This window comes from Ambystoma mexicanum, chromosome 5q, assembly GCF_040938575.1.
Source record: "Ambystoma mexicanum isolate Mex_15411 chromosome 5q, UKY_AmexF1_1, whole genome shotgun sequence".
Classification (NCBI taxonomy): Eukaryota; Metazoa; Chordata; class Amphibia; order Caudata; family Ambystomatidae; genus Ambystoma; species Ambystoma mexicanum.
Window position 1 is genome coordinate 26,481,725 of NC_090933.1, and position 19,267 is coordinate 26,500,991.

The 19,267-nt window shown below is 48.7% G+C and overlaps 1 protein-coding gene across 7 annotated transcripts in view; it reads left to right on the forward strand.

Moving 5' to 3' along the window:
• Nucleotides 1-19,267, forward strand: part of LOC138497164 (ubiquitin thioesterase otulin-like) — a 1,020,877-nt gene that overhangs the window by 555,508 nt on the left and 446,102 nt on the right. For all 7 annotated transcript variants that reach the window (XM_069620441.1, XM_069620446.1, XM_069620442.1 and 4 more), the window contains exon 4: nucleotides 4,033-4,233. In XM_069620441.1, coding sequence (XP_069476542.1) covers nucleotides 4,033-4,233 — 201 coding nt within the window. The remainder of the gene's footprint in view (nucleotides 1-4,032; nucleotides 4,234-19,267) is intronic.

Genomic DNA, 19,267 nt, shown 5'->3' on the forward strand with positions numbered 1-19,267 from the left:
TTTAAGTGCTTGGGTGCACACTTACCTGATGCAGACCTTGCTGCTTCATCCAGGCCCTCTTGAGGCCTGAATGGGACTACTTAACCTGTAGGACTACTTCACCACCCGGGTGTGGTCGGGGAAGGATACATACCAGGAACTTCTTCCAAGGCTATTTAAACCCCACCTGAACAGCCACACATGCTTCGCGTTGTTCTGCACCTAGCAGCTGGACGCTCACCGTGTCAGCTCCTGCATCCTGACTTCAGCCACGCCTGCCAGCACCCTGGAACACCTGCAATGGGAGAAAGGAAGAGAATAGGAGAAGAAAAGCCCTTACCTGCTAAATCTGCATCCCGGAGTCATTTCTCCAACGGCCCTGAAAAGGAAGACATCATTTTAAAGGCATTTCGTTTCGATCGCTGCAGCGCTGCATTTTACTCACCTTTGCAAGGCGCTTCCATCTTCAGCGATCTTCCGGATTCAGCTACGCCCCGGCGCCTAGAGGAAAAAAGACAAGAGCAAAGGTGAGAGGGAGAAAAGGAATAAGGAAAGCTCAGTTTCCTTTTAAGTCTTACCTGTTGGATTATTCCCACTGCATTTCGGGTCCTGCCGCTTCCTGGCATCTCCGGACCCCGGCCCCTATGGGGAAAAAAGACATAAGCATTAGCGCTTGCTGCAATTAGACAACGAACATTATTATTAAGCTTGAACTTTTGAACAGAACTTTTACAGCGCCTTACCTGAAGCTTACCTGAACTCCCATCAATCCTCAATCCAGTGAAGTAACTGGGTTTCAATGCGCCCCTGCATCAGAAGCAGGATGGAGAGCTCATCCTTCCAAACCCTAAGGTGAGGCTTCACGGGGAATCGTGGAGGAGGTATCGTGGAGGGTTGGAAGGGAGTGGGAGGCTTGAGCATTGTTCCACAGTTGGTAATACTCCCTTTTCACGCACAGGAGGGTATCCAACGAGCCAGGGAAGCCAGAATAGAGGGGCCCTTCCTGTCCATCTTCAGAGTTCTGCGCCTTCGACGCCGCGCCTCCGTGGGAACCAGGTGAGCGTTACAGGGACATGTTAGGGCTTCGGAGGTGGGCGATGGTGGAGTATTTGCTTTTTTGGCTAGGCTGAGCTTTTTCGGTTCGATTTTGGATTGAAGCATGGCAATTTTGTCTGCCAGAGCTTTTTGGATCCTCTCACACCAGTCTGCATCTTTCACGCAGGTTTCTGAGGGTGTGGAGGGGGGCTCGAGTTCTCTGAGGATGGTGAAGAGCTCCTTTGTTTTAGATTTGGCGCTCTCAATTCTATTGTCGTAGGTCTCTTTTGTGGCCCTGAGGATGGAGGTTTTGTAGGTGGTAGCTGCTGTGTTGTGTTTTGTTGGCTTGGTTTGGTGTTTTTGTCCAGGTTGCTTCTGCAGCTCGTTTGGTATTCCGAAGGATTCTTAGCTCAGGGGTGAACCATTTGTTCAGCTCGGCTGCTGGTTTAGCTTTGGTGAGTTTGATGGGGGCGATGATATCTACTGCTGATTCATGAGTTTTATTATAGAGGTCAGTGAGTTTATCCGCATCTAGGTTGGCATAGTTTGCGGGGGTGAGGATGTTGTGGATAAGAGGGCGAAGGTTCTGCAGGGTGATGTTGCGGTTGTTCCTGGTGAGGGTTTGCAGGATGGTGGCACCTTGAAATGTACCTTTCATAAGAGACATTCACAAATACGTTATTTGTTAGATTCCGATATGACCTGTTTCTAATATTAGTTGTTTGCAAGTATTATGTGCTTACTTGTACCAGGACAGGCATTCAAAGAATTTGGACATGTTTAAAAAAAGAATTGAGAGTATGTGGATGTTGTGCTTCAGCCTCCCTATTACTTCATGCTTGAGCAGCAGTGTCCCATCCACAAGAATGAAGGGTCTGGGACGTACCAATGATTGGATGTCTTGTATTACTGAATAGTTCCAACTCTTCTTCACCCTGCCAACTCTTCCATCCCCTCAACTCCAGGTTGGCCGTATTAAAACATACACCAATGTGCAGAAGAACGAGAACAAACAAATCTTGGAGACGCGTGAGTGGAGCCCGAGAACTGGCAAAACCAGAGCATTTTTATAGTATTTTCCAATGACGACCCCCCCAGTTTTATGACTGAAGGGGCTAAAGCAGGGGTCTCCAACCTTTACGTTAGCTAGAGCTACTTGTAGTGGAGGCCAACAGTGGAGAGCTACTAGCGGGCGATATCGGGGTGGGGATATTTATAAGCCTTGACATTTTTACCAATTTTTTTTTGGCTCGATTATTTCCCCTCTATAAACAGATGGAATAACATATGCCTTCACAAATATATTAAGAACTTCAAAAACCTCTTTGTTGCATTATTATTTATTAGTAGCTGTCTCAAAAAGACAGATATTTTTTGGACTACCACACAAATTTCCTGTAATTTTTGTGCCCCTTCCTTTGCGTTTTATGCAGGCTCTCTACATGCTAGGCACACTATTGTTTTCCAAATGTGCATTTCACACTTACAAAAAAAAGTAATTTCCAAATTGAAAAATGTTGCTTGCGTTCACAAGGTTTCTTTGAATTTTTTTATTTTGTCAGACACCACACATACTCTGTTATTTGCCAGTAAGATAGCTCAGCGGGTTGAGCGCTCGCTGCTGCGATCTGAGCGTGATCTGCAGGTCGCAGGTTAAAATCCCAGCAAGGCCAACTCAGCCTTTCATCCTTCTGAGGTCGATACATGAGTACCAAATTCAATTGGGTGATATTGCATGTAAATATGTGCTTTGTAAAGCGCTTTGGATTAAGGCGCTATATAAATAACACATCATTATCATTATTTGTGTGCCCCTATGTGTTTTAGTTATATTTATAAAGATGTTATATGCTTGTCAAACTGGTTAATCACAAATAAATGCTGAAAGCAGTTTTTAGGAAATTTAAACTGTGGGTTCATGGGTGCCAACCTTTGATTTTCACAGGGGCAGAAATATCCCCATTTCAGCCCTGAATATAAGCAAGCAACCAGCCCAACCCATGCCCTGGCCAAACACATTGTATAGCACTTTTTTTTTATAATGCATTGCAAAAAGTCATACGATTAACAACCTGTAGTTTTGAATATATAACATCTCAGCATCGGTCTGTCAACCTGCTGAACTACCCTGGTAGGCTTCTACTGTACAGTGTGTCTATGGATTGCTTAATGTACTAAAAGTGGATGTACTTGTGTCATGAAGTGATTTAAAGTGGAAATGTACGGTGTGGAATTTGGAAAGAAATTGAACCATTTTTTTAATATTATTTTGAACATTTCCAGGCGAGCAGAGTGCTACTGTGATATTTTCATTGCGTGGTCACAATGATCCTGCCCCAGCCCCTCCAGCATCTCTGGCAAACAAGAGCAGCTTGCTTAAGAAAGACTGTCGTGGGGGCGAACAAGGCCAACTGTAGTACTACAGGTGGCCTGAAGAAACATAACGTGATACTGACATTTGTCAGTGGATTTACAAGCAGTTCCTATTGGCACAGTGGCCAAGCTCCCTGCCTGCAATTGGGCCGACTAGGGTTCGGATCCTGAACACCGAACATGGCTGCAAAAAGCACCATTAAACAATATAACTTAGGATAAGTGTTTATTTTTCGGTATCTTCAGCGCGGGCGACTGAAAAGGCTTAGGTGAGCTACTAGTCGCCCACGATCGACTGTTTGGCGACCTCTGGGCTAAAGGATCACAAAAATACATTGCCATGATGAATTCATTTTTATTTTCGCCTCGCCTCCTTTACACTCATTTATGGGCGAGTGAATATAACTCATGAGTGGTGTTCGGGTCTCCTACTAGTTGGCCAACCCACAATTATATTGCTGATTGATTTTTCTTGCTGGCTCTTTGGGGGCAATGTCGATTTGTACCCACAAAGCTAAATACTTTCCCAGAAGTGTATCTGCGTGTGAACAGCGATAAGTTTATCAAATGTCCGTTAACCATCCTATTGTGGTCTGTGTGCCTATTGGAACTGTTTATTACTAATATTTCTAAACAATTTTTTAGATATTTGTCTGTAAAGCCTGCTGCCCCAGTGGTCATCAGTGGTAATGGAAGGAGGAGCATACCTCAGAAGGCCGTAACTCACAAAGAGAAGAGTAGCCTGACGCAAGCTACAGAAGCCACATCGCCTTCCTTCGTCAGTGATATTCCTTCTGATACCCTCAAGCAATGTGGTGTGGCTGGAACCCAAAATCATTCCATTGGGTGAGATTTTTGTTGGATTTATTTGGGTTGCAGTAGAATGCCATTTAAGGACTGAATGAGTCTTAAACAGGTCCTCAGGAAATTATGGTTACATTATTGTATTGTAGCCAGCCTACAGAGTTATGCAGTTCATGTAGAAACCTCGAATTAGAATGGCAATTACTCCTTTCCTAAACAACATTCCTCCAGACATGCTGAGCTTCAGGATAAACGTACTTCACTGAAAACAAGCAATGCAGACACTACGGGTGTTAGGAAAGATATCTTAATTGTAGGTAATTTTCCTTCCATGTGGCAACCCCTAAACTTTTTGCTGTTGTTTTCACCCTGATCTAGACTTTGCCAGAGAAGCGCAGCCTTCTGCCGCACTCCTCTGGGCTTTCGCTCCATCCTTACGGGGAAACTGACAAGCCCTTAAAACAGTCAGTACCGGGAAACGTTGTTTTCCGTAGTTCTTTTATCATGTTGCAGCTTTCGCGCAACATGACACAAGAGGGCACTGTAAGCTAAGTTACTGCTCACTTGGGTCTCTAGTCACTCTACAGGCCCTAGACACTCTCTTTGGATTGTTAACGAACGGTGCAAGTGAATCACGGATGGGAGTGGTGGCAGCAATCGTTTCTTTGTGTTTTGAGCTCCTTTTGGCTGTTTAAGCGCGTTTCTCGCGCGTCGCCCAAAATCGTGGCCTGGCTTCCAAAATGGCCAGACCACGAGGCTCTTTGTCCTCCCCGCTGACCGTCTTGCACCCTTCACCTTCCCCAGATCGAGCCGACCTGGGGCCTTCCTTATTTGGGCATGTACTTTCCCACGAAACACAAATGCTTTTGCGGGCTTCTACAGGCCTTGTGTGCGTCTCCAGGATGTGGGCTGGGATGTCTGGTCCCAATACACATCCTGGGTGCCAGAGAGTCTAGTGTGTCGTGAATGCCTGGGACCACCGTGGTCCGTGATAGGTCCACGTATGGTGTGAGTGTTTTGTGAGCAGATCTCCCATTGGGTCCTCTCCGTTTTGGCGCGAAGGGAACTCTGGATAAGAGGAGGCTGGAAACACCACTACCATGTCGATCTCCTGAGTTCTCACGAACAAAGGGATACAGGAGCCAAGTATCCTGCAACTACGAGGCTGAACCGAGGAATCGCTGGTGACCCGCTGAAGGACTGCTCCTCTGCACTGCTGTCGCTCTGTGAAACCATCCTGCCTCTGATCGAACGGGAAGGCCTGTACTGGTACTTCGACCCTTTGGAATAGTGGGAACAACTATTCTCGGCATCTTCATCATCTCCTGCACGTAAGCCTTCGGAAGCGTCTCTGGGCCATCCAGTGGACTGACCAGCCTACACAGGAGTCTTGCTCTGTTACCGCCGTCAGGTTGTGTTGAATTCCAAGTCCTTAGCACTCTCACATGATTCGTACACTTGTCATTCCCAGGTCTGAAGTGAGAAGTGTACATTGGGCTGAAATACACACGGCCGCTCCGTTGCCCTGCTGTGGTAACAATCTGTGCGGGTTCACTGCGTTTGGGACATCCTCAACTGTAACTTCTGCTGCCGCGGAATCTACACGACGCTGAGACGTCCCCAGCTCGCATCTGAACCTGACAGCACTGAAACTGACGCGGAGAAGCCTGGGTCTGCCTGCATCAGGGACCGGTGAGTAGCAACGCTAGGAACTGGTCGCCCTCCTGCAGTAGCCCGTAGCTTTTCCTCGCTGTGTTAAACAGCACACCCTTTTCGCACTTGCGCTCTGCTTCTGCCCGCAAGTGGAGGCTGCGCTTGAGTAGCAGAGATCTGTTCGCCCTCCTTTGTTCACCACTCTGAACTGCCTGACTTCCTTGAAGAGACTCCCCTTGGCCCATCGGCACCAGCTTGTGCAGGTACTTTAGAGCACAAGGCTCCACTCTTCGCAGGGATCGGACTTCCTTCTAGTTAGATGGCCTCTGAAGGCGAACTGGGTCTAACGATTATTTGCACTGCCTCCCCATCTAGGTGGTCTGCATATTTCGTGCTTCTAACTCTTTAGACCCTTCGGTAATTGTATATATATTGTATTTGATTGTGATGTGTTGGTTTACTTGAGTTTTATTGTGATTCTTTACTATGGTCAATATTACAAAGGCCTTGTAATAAATGTGTCTATATTTTTAATATAACACCTGCTTGGAGTAATTTGTAAGTGTCCTTGCTTTGTGTGCTCATTGCGGGCTTTCAGTCACCCTCACCCCTCTTGAGACCTAGTCTTGACCGCCGCGATCGCTACCTTGATTAGTCTGGCTTGTCCAGAGGTTACCCTGTTCCAAGAAACTAGGCTGGCCTTTTGAACCTCTGCCCCTCCAGGACAGAGTTCAGAAATCTATCTCAACAACGGGTGTGCTGAATAGCATATTTAGGGCCTCATTATGAGTTGGGCAGAATTACCGTTAACGCCACTTGGTCCGGCGGAATTCCCACCTGATTACAAGTGGTGATGTAAATCCCAATTCTTTTAATGAATCCATAGGACTCTATGGGTTGCTTTAGCAGAAATTGCTGCAGCGGTAATTCTGACGATTTTGCCGTTTCTTTGGCATAGGGTTGGAGGTTTCACCTCCAGCACAAGCTCAACGTAAATTCTCCACTCCAGAGCCATAGTATGGTGGGCAGAGCATTGGAGAGTAATTCCGTTACCGCCAATCTTTTCCCGCTCGGTCATACTTGTAATGAGGCCCCTAGTTCTCCAGCAGGGGTCTGGCATGGATTCACATGCTCATCAATATTCCCCGTCGTCAGGCCGGGAATCCTCGGTATAAAAAAAATCAATATCAGTTTCGTTTCTGATCTGTCTTTCTTAGTAGTAACCAATCACTGGTCTCTGGGTCATACTGTCCTCAGCCAATGACTGCCCTCTCCCTAAGCCCTGCCTCTGACAGCCATCCTCAGATTTTAACCGCACATTCAAGTGTTGGGAGTCCTCGTGCTGTAGCTCTCGAGCTTTTGCTGCGTTTTCGCACTTTTTTCAGTAGATTTTCTCATTTTTCAGTTAAATAGAGCCTCAAGCTCCACCGTTTCTACATCCGATCAATGGGGACCCGTTTTGGAGTTTCTACGCCCCTCAAGGGTGAAGATTTCGTCGAGTTACGCTTTTGGAGGATTCCAGAAGTTCCGAGGCCTACCTCGGACATGGCCCAGGAGAAAGGAAGCTCGACGCCCGGGAAGCTGTTCAGGACCTGCCCTGGATGCCAGCTTCAGAATGTGTTCAAGGAGGACGAGCATTCGTTATGCCTCTGTCTCCATGAGGACAAGACGCACGTGGAGAAGGACTGTGCGTCTTGTGGGAACATGTCGGAGCGGACCATGAAGGATCGCTACCTCCGTCTCGCCAACTGGCTGGAAGGGAAGAGCCCGTCAGGCGAGAAGAAGAAGTCCGAGCGGTCTTCTAAGTCCTGTCAGGGCGCCCTGGCGACGGGGGCCCAACAAAAGGCCAAGCACCGCGAGTCTGCGGGCACCGGGAGTGCCGAACGGTCGTGCTCCTTGTCTGCCAGGCTGGGCGCATCCTCCCCGGCGCCATCAACCACGGGCCAACGCTCTGGCTTGGGTAAGAGGAAGTCCGAGAACCCGGCGAAGCTTCTGGAGAGGCCCCGGTCGATCTCGAAGATTCCGGCAGAGGGGGAGCGAGGCTCGGACCCTCCCCCCAAGATGAAGGCCCCAGGCATGCCGAAGGTGACGATGGCCTTAATTCACCCTGCTAAGACCTCGATTGAGGATGTCGCAGCGGCCCTGGCTCAGCCTGTGGAGGCTACGCCAGTGGAGGCGACCTCAGGATCCAGAGTCTCCCTGCCACGCGGAGGGAGTCGTCTTTGAGGCCCATCGAGAAGACCCCCACGAAGTCTCCGTTGGAAAAAGAGGGGGAGGGGAAGGTGGTCATCGTGGATACGGACACGATCTCTGAAGAAGAGCTCATCGAAGTCGTGGAGGAAGCCCAGCCCATCGGGAGGGATCCCGACGAGGGCGTCGACGAGAGCGATGGTGGCGCCGACGAGGTTCCTCATGATCCCTTGCGCCCGTCGTTTCCGATGCCGCAGGAGACTTCGGCGGACATTTTGTCAGCGATTCAGTCCTTATGCTCGGAGATAAGGACAAGGTTGCCCATCCCCCCGACGGAGGTACCTGAGCCAGACACGACGGGGGAACAGGAGCCGGGACCTTCGGAAAGTCCACCGCATAAGAAGAGGAGGACGCATCCTCCGCCACCTCTTCCACCTCTGCGGCCTGCTCTGCCTTCCCCCCCGGTCAACTACCCACGGGGATGATACGGGCACATACACGGCTACGACAGGTACAGATGACGACGGAGGCGACGACGGGACGTGTCCCCCGTCGCCCCCTGCTCGGGCGTCCCCGCCCGACGAGATTGGATCCTTCCATGCCATGATTTCCAGGGCATTCAAGCTCTTCCAGCTCTGCCCCGAAGAGAAGAAGGAAGGGTTCCTTTACCAACGGCGCGAGGCTAAAAGGAAGACGATCCTCGCCGTACCACTTCTTGATGACATCTGGGATGAGGGGCTCTCCCTCCTCAAGAACCCTGCCACGGCGCCTGCAAAGAGGAACCGGTACGAGAAGTAGTACCGGGTCCCCGACACTGCCCCCTTGTGCCTTCGGGCGCAACCTACCGCGGATTCGGTCGTCTCTGCAGCGGCCGAGAAGAAAGCTGGGGGGGGGCATCGGCCTCGACATCAACTTCCCCGCCGGACGGCGAGGGCAGGAAGCTGGACGCGATGGGACGACGGGTCATCTCATCCGCAGCGACGACTATCGAGGCGGCCAATGCCCTGGCTATCGTAGCCCCCTAGTCAGGTGGTGCCCGTCGTCGTCGACAGGGAGGTAAAGGCGGCCTCCAAACAAGATTGAACCGACCGTAGAGTCAGGCCCCTGCCGAAGCACCCCGGTGGGAGGCCGGCTGACGAGGTTCGTCAGCGTGTGGGAGTCCATCTCCACCGACCGTTGGGTGCTGGACGCCCTGGCCCAAGGGCACGCCCTCGAGTTCCAGAAGAAGTGCCCTCGAGTTCCACCCGTTGCCAGGAAGGAAAATCACGTCCCTCAACTACTGTTGGAAGTAAGGGCGATGCTCAAGAAAGGTGCCATCGAGCTCGTCCCAAAGAGGCTTCGGGGCTCCAGAGTTTACTCAAGGTACTTCCTCGTAAAGAAGAAGACAAGGAGGATAGTGTCCCATCCTGGACCTGCGATGACTGAACAAGTACATCAAGGCACAGAAGTTCCGGTGGTCACCCTCCAGCATGTGCTGGGACAGCTGGAGGAGGGCGATTTCCTGTCATCGTTGAACTTGGAGGATGCGTACTTCCACATCCCCATTCTAAAAAGACACCGAAAGTTCCTCAGGTTCGTGGTCCAAGGGCGGCACTACCAGTTCAAGGCTCTCCCGTTCGGATTGAAGTCGGCACCCAGGGTGTTCACCAAGTGCCTCGCACCGGTGGCGGCGCGGCTGCGCCTGCAGGGCATCCACGTCTACCCCTACCTGGACGACTGGCTCATCTGAGCAAGGACAAGGGAGCTCGCCGTGGAGCACACTGCGAAGACCGTCCAGCTGCTCACCGACCTGGGGTTCTCCATCAACTTTCCAAAATCCCACCTGGTCCCGTCGCAAGTCGCCTTGTTTCTGGGAGCCAAGCTCGACACAGTGGCGTGGCTGGCCTCGCTGTCGGAGGAAAGGACCAGGACCATCCTGGGCACGGTGCAGCGTCTGCTGGCCACGGACGTGGCCAGGGTAAGATCTATCAAGTCCCTCCTCGGGATGATGTCCTCCTGCATGTATCTGGTGCGCCTTTGCAGACTTTCGGATGCACTCCTTACAGGAGTTCCTCGACGCCCGCTGGATCCAGTCGACGGGCAGCTTCGAGGACAGGATCCCACTCAACGAGACGTTCCGTTAAGCGATCCGGTGGTGGGGTACCCGCTCTCATCTGTCGGCGGGCACGGACTTTCAGACCCCAGCTCACCAGGTGACAGTGACGACGGATGCTTCCCTGGAAGGTTGGGGAGCGCACTCCGGAGATCTTCACGCGAGAGGCCTTTGGCTCCCGGAGGAGAAGACACTCCACATCAACAACTTGGAGAACGTGCAGTGTTCTGGGCCCTCAGGTCTTTTCTTCTGTCCCTCAAGGGCAAGGTGTTGAGGATCTTCACCGACAACACCACCACGATGTTCTACATCCGGAAGCAGGTCGGAACCAGATCCCCTGCCCTATCCAATGAAGCCCAGGATCTGTGGCATTGGGCCGTCGCCCAAGGGATATTTCTGGTGCCTTTTCATCTGGCAGGAGTGAAAAACACCATCACCGACTCACTCAGCAGAGAGCTGCGCTCGTGCCACGAGTGGGAGCTACGCCAGGATAAAGTGGATCGACTCTTCCGACGATGGGGCGAACCCCAGATCGATCTCTTCGCGACGGCGATGAACTCCAAGTGTCGGAGGTTCGCCAGCAGGTTCCCCCAGCCGAGGAGCATGGGCGATGCTTTCTCGTCCCACTGGGACGGCCTATTTCTTTATGCGTTCCCTCCGTTGCCGTTGCTGCTCCGGCTCATCAACCAGCTCAAGAGGTCCCGGTGCAGGACGATCCTCGTCGCACTGACGTGGCCGAGACAGATCTGGTTCCCGGACCTTCTGGACTTGTCAGCGTCCACACCAGTCAAGCTGCCGACGGACGCAGATCTTCTCTCCGGAGAAGGAGGCGCCATTCTTCATCACAAACCAGAGTCCCTGAACTTGCAGGCCTGGCTCCTACAGCACTAGAGTTTGGAGGGTACGACATCCCAGCCGACTGCAGAGAGGTTCTTGCAAAGGCCAGGGCGTCCTCAACTCTCAAGTGCTACGGACATAAATGGAAGAGGTTCTCTGTCTAGTGCCGTGCACAGAAGATTAACCCTCTGCAGATTACGGCCCCTCAAGTATTGCCGTACCTACTATCATTGGCCAAGGCTGGACTAGCTCACGCTTCCATCAAAATACATCTGGCCGCCATCTCACGATACACCAGAACTACAGGACGGGCGTCCTTGTGGTCTCATCGGCTGGTGAAGGAATTTATGAAATGATTGTTCCGATCGTTCCCGCCGGTGAAGCCCCCTGCCCCGGCGTGGGAGCTCAACGTGGTGCTGACCAGGCTCATGGGGGCCCCATTTGAGCCTATGCATTCGGCACTGTTGAAGTTTCTGTCGTGGAAGACAGCATTTCTCGTGGCCATCACCTCCGCACGACGAGTGGGAGAGATACAGGCCCTATCTTGCAAAGCCCCATACTTCCTTTTCACGACACGAGGGTGGTGCTGAGGATGCACCCCTCCTTCATGCCCAAGGTGCCGTCGGACTTCCATCTGAACGAGCCCTTGGTGTTGCCAGTTTTCTTCCCGTTGCCTTTGTCGCCGGCTGAGAGGACTCTGCACTCGCTGGACATAGCTAGAGCGCTGAAGTTCTACGTGGACCGCACAAAGAGTTTTCGGAAGACATCACAGTTGTTTGTAAACTTTGGACCTGTGAATCAAGGGAAGGCTCTCTCGAAGGCTTCCATTTCCAGATGGCTCTCCGGCTGCATCATGCACTGTCACCGGTTGGCAAACCGACCGCTGCCCGGCCGTCCGAGAGCCCATTTGACCAGAGCGATCGCTGCTACCACGGCGTTCCTGTCTGGTGTGCCCCTGCTCGACATCTGCAGGGCTGCTATGTGGAGGTCGACGCATACCTTCACGAGATTCTACTGCGTCGATCGGGACTCCAGGGAGGAGTCCAGGGTCAGCCAAGCAGTGCTGCACAACCTGTTTGCTTAAGGTGAGCCTGGTGAGGAGGTAAGAGATGCTTAATGTTGAGTTTTTGTATTGCTTAATGATGAGCCTGTTGCCACCTCCCGTGGTTGTGCATGTGTATACTGCTATGTATTCTTATATTCATGAGCATGTGAATCCATGCCAGACCCCATGCTGGAGAAGGAACAAGTTACTTACCTGTAACTGTTGTTCTCCAGCATGGGTCTGGCATGGATTCACATACGAACCCTCCCGCCTACCCCTCTGCGGCTCTTCACTTGGTCATACTGCCACTTTACGTGCTACCAAATCTGAGGATGGCTGCCAGAGGCGGGGCTTAGGGAGAGGGCAGTCATTGGCTGGGGACATTATGACCCAGAGACTAGTGATTGGTTACTACTAAGAAAGACAGATCAGAAACGAAACTGATACTGATTTTTTCTATACCGAGGATTCCTGGCCTGGCGACTGGGAATATTCATGAGCATGTGAATCCATGCCAGACCCATGCTGGAGAACAACAGTTACAGGTAAGTAACTTGTTCCTATTTGGCTGTATACTGAATTTGAAGCCAAATAGCTGTTTAATTAATAAATAATGTTGCAAACTTGAAAATAACTACAACAATATTTTAAGTGTTTTCATACATTTATTTCCCTTCATTTTAATCAACATATCCTTATTTAAAGCATACAAGTCAGAAAAGATCAGATTCACAAAAGAGCAGGGACCACATATTTGGATGGATTTGCATTTGTAAAACTAGTGCTAGTCAGTGTCCGGCTGCACATATGCAAAGTGTGAGGTTGTATTGAACAAAATTAATTCTGAAAATAGCGATTACTCACTTGAGATACTTTACCCCCACATCACATTATAATACGTTTAGGTTGTAAGGGTAGCATCACACTTTGGACACAGGATGAACTCGTTATTTTTTGGACATTGCATCACTGATGGCCTTTAGTTTCGTTGAGGCAGACCCCTCATAGTGTTAGGGCGAGATAGGTGTTTTCTCCAACCCTTCTTTTACTTTAATAAAAGTCTAGAGCAGTCATCACAATGTCTCTATGTCTGAGTCTTACTCCTCATTCATTACAGTACGTACTTTGGGTTAAACAGAACACATATTAACGTGCAGTGCATGTATAAAATTAGTAAACTGCAATCGGAGACCCTACCCAATGTATGCACACTATCTGGTGGTAGGCACTGTGATGCTGGAAATGCATTGGAGGGACAGGGCCTCCCTGTCCTTGTCCTGTAGTCATTTTTCATGTGTGTTCTGTATTGTTTTCTGCCTGGAATCCATGTGGGGCTCCTGGCAGTTCAGCTCTTCCCCTATTTGATTTGGTGTATAGACCCTTGGTAAACCCTTATGGCGCCCATGGGTGGGGGTACAACCCTGTGCCCCTGGTGTATGTTGTTGGGCACCTTTGTGTGGCCCACAGAGCAGGGTATGGGCTGGTGGCAGCTCCATGCTTAATTTGACAGGTGCTCCGAGTATCCTCCATTTTGGGATACCCAGGCCCTGCCATTGAAATCAGTTGATTCCTGATAGAAGACAAGATGGCCCCTGTGCTTTCTATTGCCTGTTACCTTATTTTCACAAAGACCTGGGAAGCCGTGACTCTGTCCGTTCGCCCTGACAGGCTGTTGGGTGGAAGTTCCATATATGGTATGGTGGATAAGTCAAGGCCAGACTGGCTGGAGCCTTCCCAACGACTGTATGTTGTGGGTACGCCCTTGGGGTGGAACCTGGGTGAATGGAGTGTGTGACCAATATGCACTTCATGTTATGGGTGTCTAGTTTCTGGTATGTAAGACAATGAATGAGACAACCCTGCCCGAAACGGGTATGAATGCAGTGTGGAGTGCTGAATGGCTGGGCACTTGTCCCAATACACATTCCTTGTTGTGAGTGTCTGGAGGGAGGAGAATGGCCTGAATGCACTGTGAGCTGGATTGGCTGCCTGCCTGCATGAGTACCCTTCTGAATGATTGGTTGCCTGAGTGTGACCCAGCAGAGTGAATGAGAGACCAACAGTACATATGGGGGCCTCTCACTGATGGAAATCATCAGAAGCTGAAGTCGATACTTGATGCTTACTCTCGAAGCCGAGCCGGAAGAAGAAGGTGAACCGCTGTTTCCCTTAGACGCAATCTGAAAGCTGCTGTGCCTTCAAGAAACTGATACAAGAGAGGACCTGGCTAGGAGACCTCTTCCCCAGCTAACCTTCGCCGAAGCGTCCTCGAAAGGCTGCCGACCGGAGACTGGGACCGCCGCGGAATCACGAAGCGAAGCGCCCGGACATTGAAGTCCATCACCGTCGACGACGATCATCGTTGACTGGAGCCGTAATGCTCCACTGCCTAAGACATTTGAATCAAGGACTCCCTTGCTCATCACCGTCGACCGCTTTGTCCCGCCGGAGAAAGTTAAGGTCGCCGACGAACCGAGGAGAATCCCTCTGGTGGGCTTCCCGCCACACGAAGGCCACAAAGACGCTGATGACCCGACACCCTTGCTGGGCCAAAGTTCTTCATTGACTCTTTGCGGCAACGAACTATCGTCGTCCAGGTGCACCGCACGCCTCATCTTTGCAGGACGTCCACGACCGATGGTCGATGACCACCGCCAGGACCGAAGCTGCTGCCTCGATGCCTTTGTTCACCTTTTCTTCGAGGAATCCCGACAATCCGTGTCTCCTGCCTTAAAGGTAGTCACTCAAGAAGGATCCGTCGATGACCCCACGTCGACCTCTGCTAAACCAGGTACATTGCGGTGGTAGAACTTTTATAGAAGGAAATAAGACCCTAATAGACAGTATATGGACTGAGCTTGTTTTATATCTTATTTACATGTTGCCCAGTTGGGGGGATCCTCACACGGAACTGTGTCCTGGGTAGGAGCCCAGTATTCTACCAATTGTCTAACCCACTTGTTTTCCTCCCAAGTCTTTTGTTTATTCACTTTATTAATTGCTTTGTATGCCATTGGAAACTGTCTATAGTGATGCATTTTAATGGCATCAAGAGTAATTGGGTGTCCAGTCAAAGTTATTAATACAAAGTTTCGAAATGCAATATGTTCGAAACAAAAGGATAGAAAAAAAATTTGAATGCCTTTTTTTAATGTATTTTTTTTTTTTGGTTCCGTATACGGAAAATTAGTGGTATTTCCCCCAAAAAACCACGGGTTTAGGTGGGAACCCCCCCCCCCCCAAAAAAAAAAACGGGCATTCAAATTTTTTTTGTTTAGATCCTTTTGGTTCAAAAGTATTGCATTCCATCCTTTTGTATTCAAACCTTTCACTATGAACCGAGTAATTGTGGTACCACATTGAGACAGTATGTATTTATCATTTTTAGAATTGCCTGAGCACAAAGTGTGTTATTGTATGTGTACATAAAGCCTTCTTTATATAAAGAACCGTGTTTTCACTAACATAGTGCGTGGACATTCCTTTGTGGGTGCTTAAGAACCAGCCCGTATCCCCTCCTGAGAGCTTAAGCCTTGATTGTTCGTCCACGTTTACCAAATAGAGAATCTTGGCTGTGGTGCTCTGTGCTTCTACTCTGCCATATAGAGGGCAGGAGTACAGATACCCCCCTCCAGTCTTTACGCTTGCATGTATAAAATTAGTAAACTGGAATGGGAGACCCTACCCACTCTTAAGCTAAATATATGCACACTATCTGGTTGTAGGCACAACAGATGGACATTTAGGTGGGAGAAAATGAGAACCTTAGACAACAGTTAAACACATTTAAAGCCACGACGAGGAGCCAAAATGACAATACATGAAGTCAAAATAATTTCTCCACTTCTACACAGCAGAGCGACACCAAACATTAGGCTAAACTAAGGTTCACAATAGCAATGGTCTCATGACACTTGTAGACATCTGATACAAAAGTAACCAGCATTATTACAAAGTAACCTGGTACATTTTGGTATGTAGCAATGTGATGCAGTGATTTAAAAATGTACAATACATCTGTGGTATATGCTAAAGAAGACACTTTATGGAGTTTTCCAAGTTGGTACATATACCAAAGAAAATAATGTGACACATTCAATTGCACAGCCACAGTTATGGAGGAAAGGCAGGTAAATCACTGTTCTACACCCACAGGTGTGGGGAAAGGTGCAACCAACCCCAAATGAGTTCCAGTTCCAAGAAGGATGGAAGCAGAGCAGAATTCAGGTCAAAGAAGTCTTTGTCGAAAAGGAGTAGAGAAGGACCGGTAGAACTCACTACTACCCATCCCAGGGGAAGCCTGATTGGCAATCTGACGATTTACCCATGAGCCCAGGCCCCATGGCAAGTACTCCCAGCCCAGGTTTCAAAGCAATTAGTGGCAGAAAGCAGTGAAAACAACCCCATAAGTACAAATCCTCCTTTACAGGGCCCACTACTGTATCTGGTACCCAGGGCCTAAAAGCACAGACCAATGATGTCCCAGATGGCCAACAAGAAGAGTAATCATCCTTGCTTAAGGTTGGCCTACCAACCAGGAGCAGAGGCATTGACATAGAAGGCACAAGGGAGTCGTAGGAAACCTAACCAAATGGATACCGATGGCTTGAGGGTCAACATGGCTGCTGCCAGACAACAGAAACGGTCCCAACACTGAGGCAACAGTGGAGGTGATTCAAGACCACCCAGACTAAGATGAGAGGTGGGGTAGTAGTATTCCAACATTCTTCTACACAACTTAGAATCTGGACCCCAAGGCACTATGAAAAGAGGATAATACGGGATGCTGGAGAAACCTGGCCTAGAAATAATCCCAGCAAAGGACATTCAGGCCATCTAATGAGGTGGGCCAGGAGGAGGATGAACGGTTAGCCAAGGAGGATATTCAGCAGCCGAAAAGCAATACCGGAGCAGGAGACGAATCATCCACATTTCAGCCAGTTTGCCCAAACCTGGTCCTAAAAGTCAGCAGCCCAACATCATGACACAGTCATCCAGCAATAAAAGTAAGTAAACCAGCAAAATCGCAGCAGACTTGAGGAATGGCCATGGTCTTCCCTAGATATACACATTCATTCATGAGCTTGCCTAAGCCAGCCCTCCATTCATGCAAAAGGAAGACACTTAAAGGTTGTGGCAGCCAGTTAATCAGGTTGCCCCTAAAAACCTCCAAACACTAGTTTCCACCCATTTGGTTTGCTTATTGGGCTGTCAAGGGCCAATTGCACAAAAGTAGGTAAGATACAACCACTGCCACCAGCCATTCAGATGAGCTTATCACTGTTACCAAAAGGTTACAGGGGCAGTGAGAAAGGGGATGCAGTGTAGCCCTTCAGCACTGGGTGATCTTAATTATAGATTCTGCCAAATAAACTCCGGAGAAAATAGCAATAGACTTACAAAAACTTGAGGAAGAAATTAAAAAAAAAATGGTTCCCATTGAACAGTATAAAAGACAACCTACTGATGGAAATGAAATCATTTAAAGAAGATCTCACCAAAGAACGAATAAGGAGACTAAAGAAAGATGTCCAACAATTTACCCATGAAAAAACCTTTCCATACACACAAGACAACTACTTCAAAGAACAGGAAGAGGCAAAGGTGACTCAAAAAGGCAACAATGGACACAGAAGAGTGAGATTCAGAGGGACCTCATACAGCTCGAGTGAAGAAAGTGCAAGTGAAGGAAGCAATATGGCGAGAAGAGGAAGAAACATCAAATTTAATACAGGTCGCAGGACGTTTAGAGGAAGACAAGGTGGCAACAGGAGAAATGCCAACAGAGATGTAACCCAAATGATCAACATTTTTTAGGACGGGACCGGACAGAATGGGACCCAGACCAGAGGGTAACACGGAGTATGAAAACACTCTGGTAAACCCATCTGACTACACACTTAGTGATGTAGAATCTATAACATTAGAAAAAGGTCTAGGTTTTGTCACAACAAACACACATCCGATTTACCTTCAGAGAGGAATTTGCAGAATTAATGAGGAAGATCCACCTCAGACAGTACTTTGGAGACAAGGAGGAAATAAATAGACAAGATAGTGGACTCCACAAAAAGTCTGACTTTATTCCACCAGTTAGCCTACAAAGTGCAGAAGCGAGGGTTTTTGAAAGGAGAGTTCTACAAGAGATCGGGACATTGGAGGCCAAAACAGAAAAAGAAAAAAGCTTCCAGAATATAACAAAAGAAGAAAAATTGGCCCTAAAACAACTATTTGAGAATGACTCTATAGTTATTCGAAAAGCAGATAAAGGGGGAGCAATTGTTGTCTTAAATAGAGATGATTATGTAGAAGAATGTACGAGACAAATTAATGACGAAAACAACTACCAACAATTGGATGAAAACCCGACCCAAAGATTGGAAAAAATAATTGGTCTCAAAGTAGCGAAAGCCTTAGAAAGAGGCTGGATCACGAAAAAGGAGGCAGATTTTCTACAACAAGAAAAACCAAGTATGCCACAGTTTTATGTCCTCCCCAAGATCCATAAATCTCTCCCTAGACCACCAGGGAGACCGATTGTGTCGGGATGTGACTCAGTCTTAGAACCCCTTCTAAGTTTGCAGATGCTTTCATGCAGCCTATGGTTAAAAAAATTGCGTCTTTTGTAAAAGATACGACCCAGCTAATAAAAGAAATAGAAGGGAGACCATTCAACCCCGAGGAAGAAATTCTAATAAGCTTGGACTTGGTTGCATTATACACAAACATACCACAGAGAGCATCATTAAAAGTATTAGAGGAAAGACTGTTGAGTGAAACGAGAGACAGCAAGACCCCAAGCTCCTTTATCTTCTGGTGTGCTGAAATAGCACTTGCAGAGAACTATTTCAATTTTAACGGGAATCATTACAAACAAACGCAGGGGACAGCAATGGGGGCCATGCTAGCCCCAAGTATAACCAACCTATACCTGCAGGCATTTGAAAAAAGTATCATCTATATAGAAAGTAACCCTTTCAAAGACAATATCCAAATATGGAGAAGATATATAGATGATGTGCTCTTGTTAATGAGTTCTTCGCTTGGATACATCAGCAAAATCATCATCTGAAGTTTACCTACAGTTACAGCAAAGAAGAAATTAACTACCTCGATATTACAATAAAAGCAGATACAATGAATGGAGCGTTGTATGTAAAACCATATAGAAAATCAACAGATCGGAACACCATACTGCACTACCAAGCTTCCATCCAGTCCACATACGAGATAACTTGCCTTTTGGACAGTTATTGAGG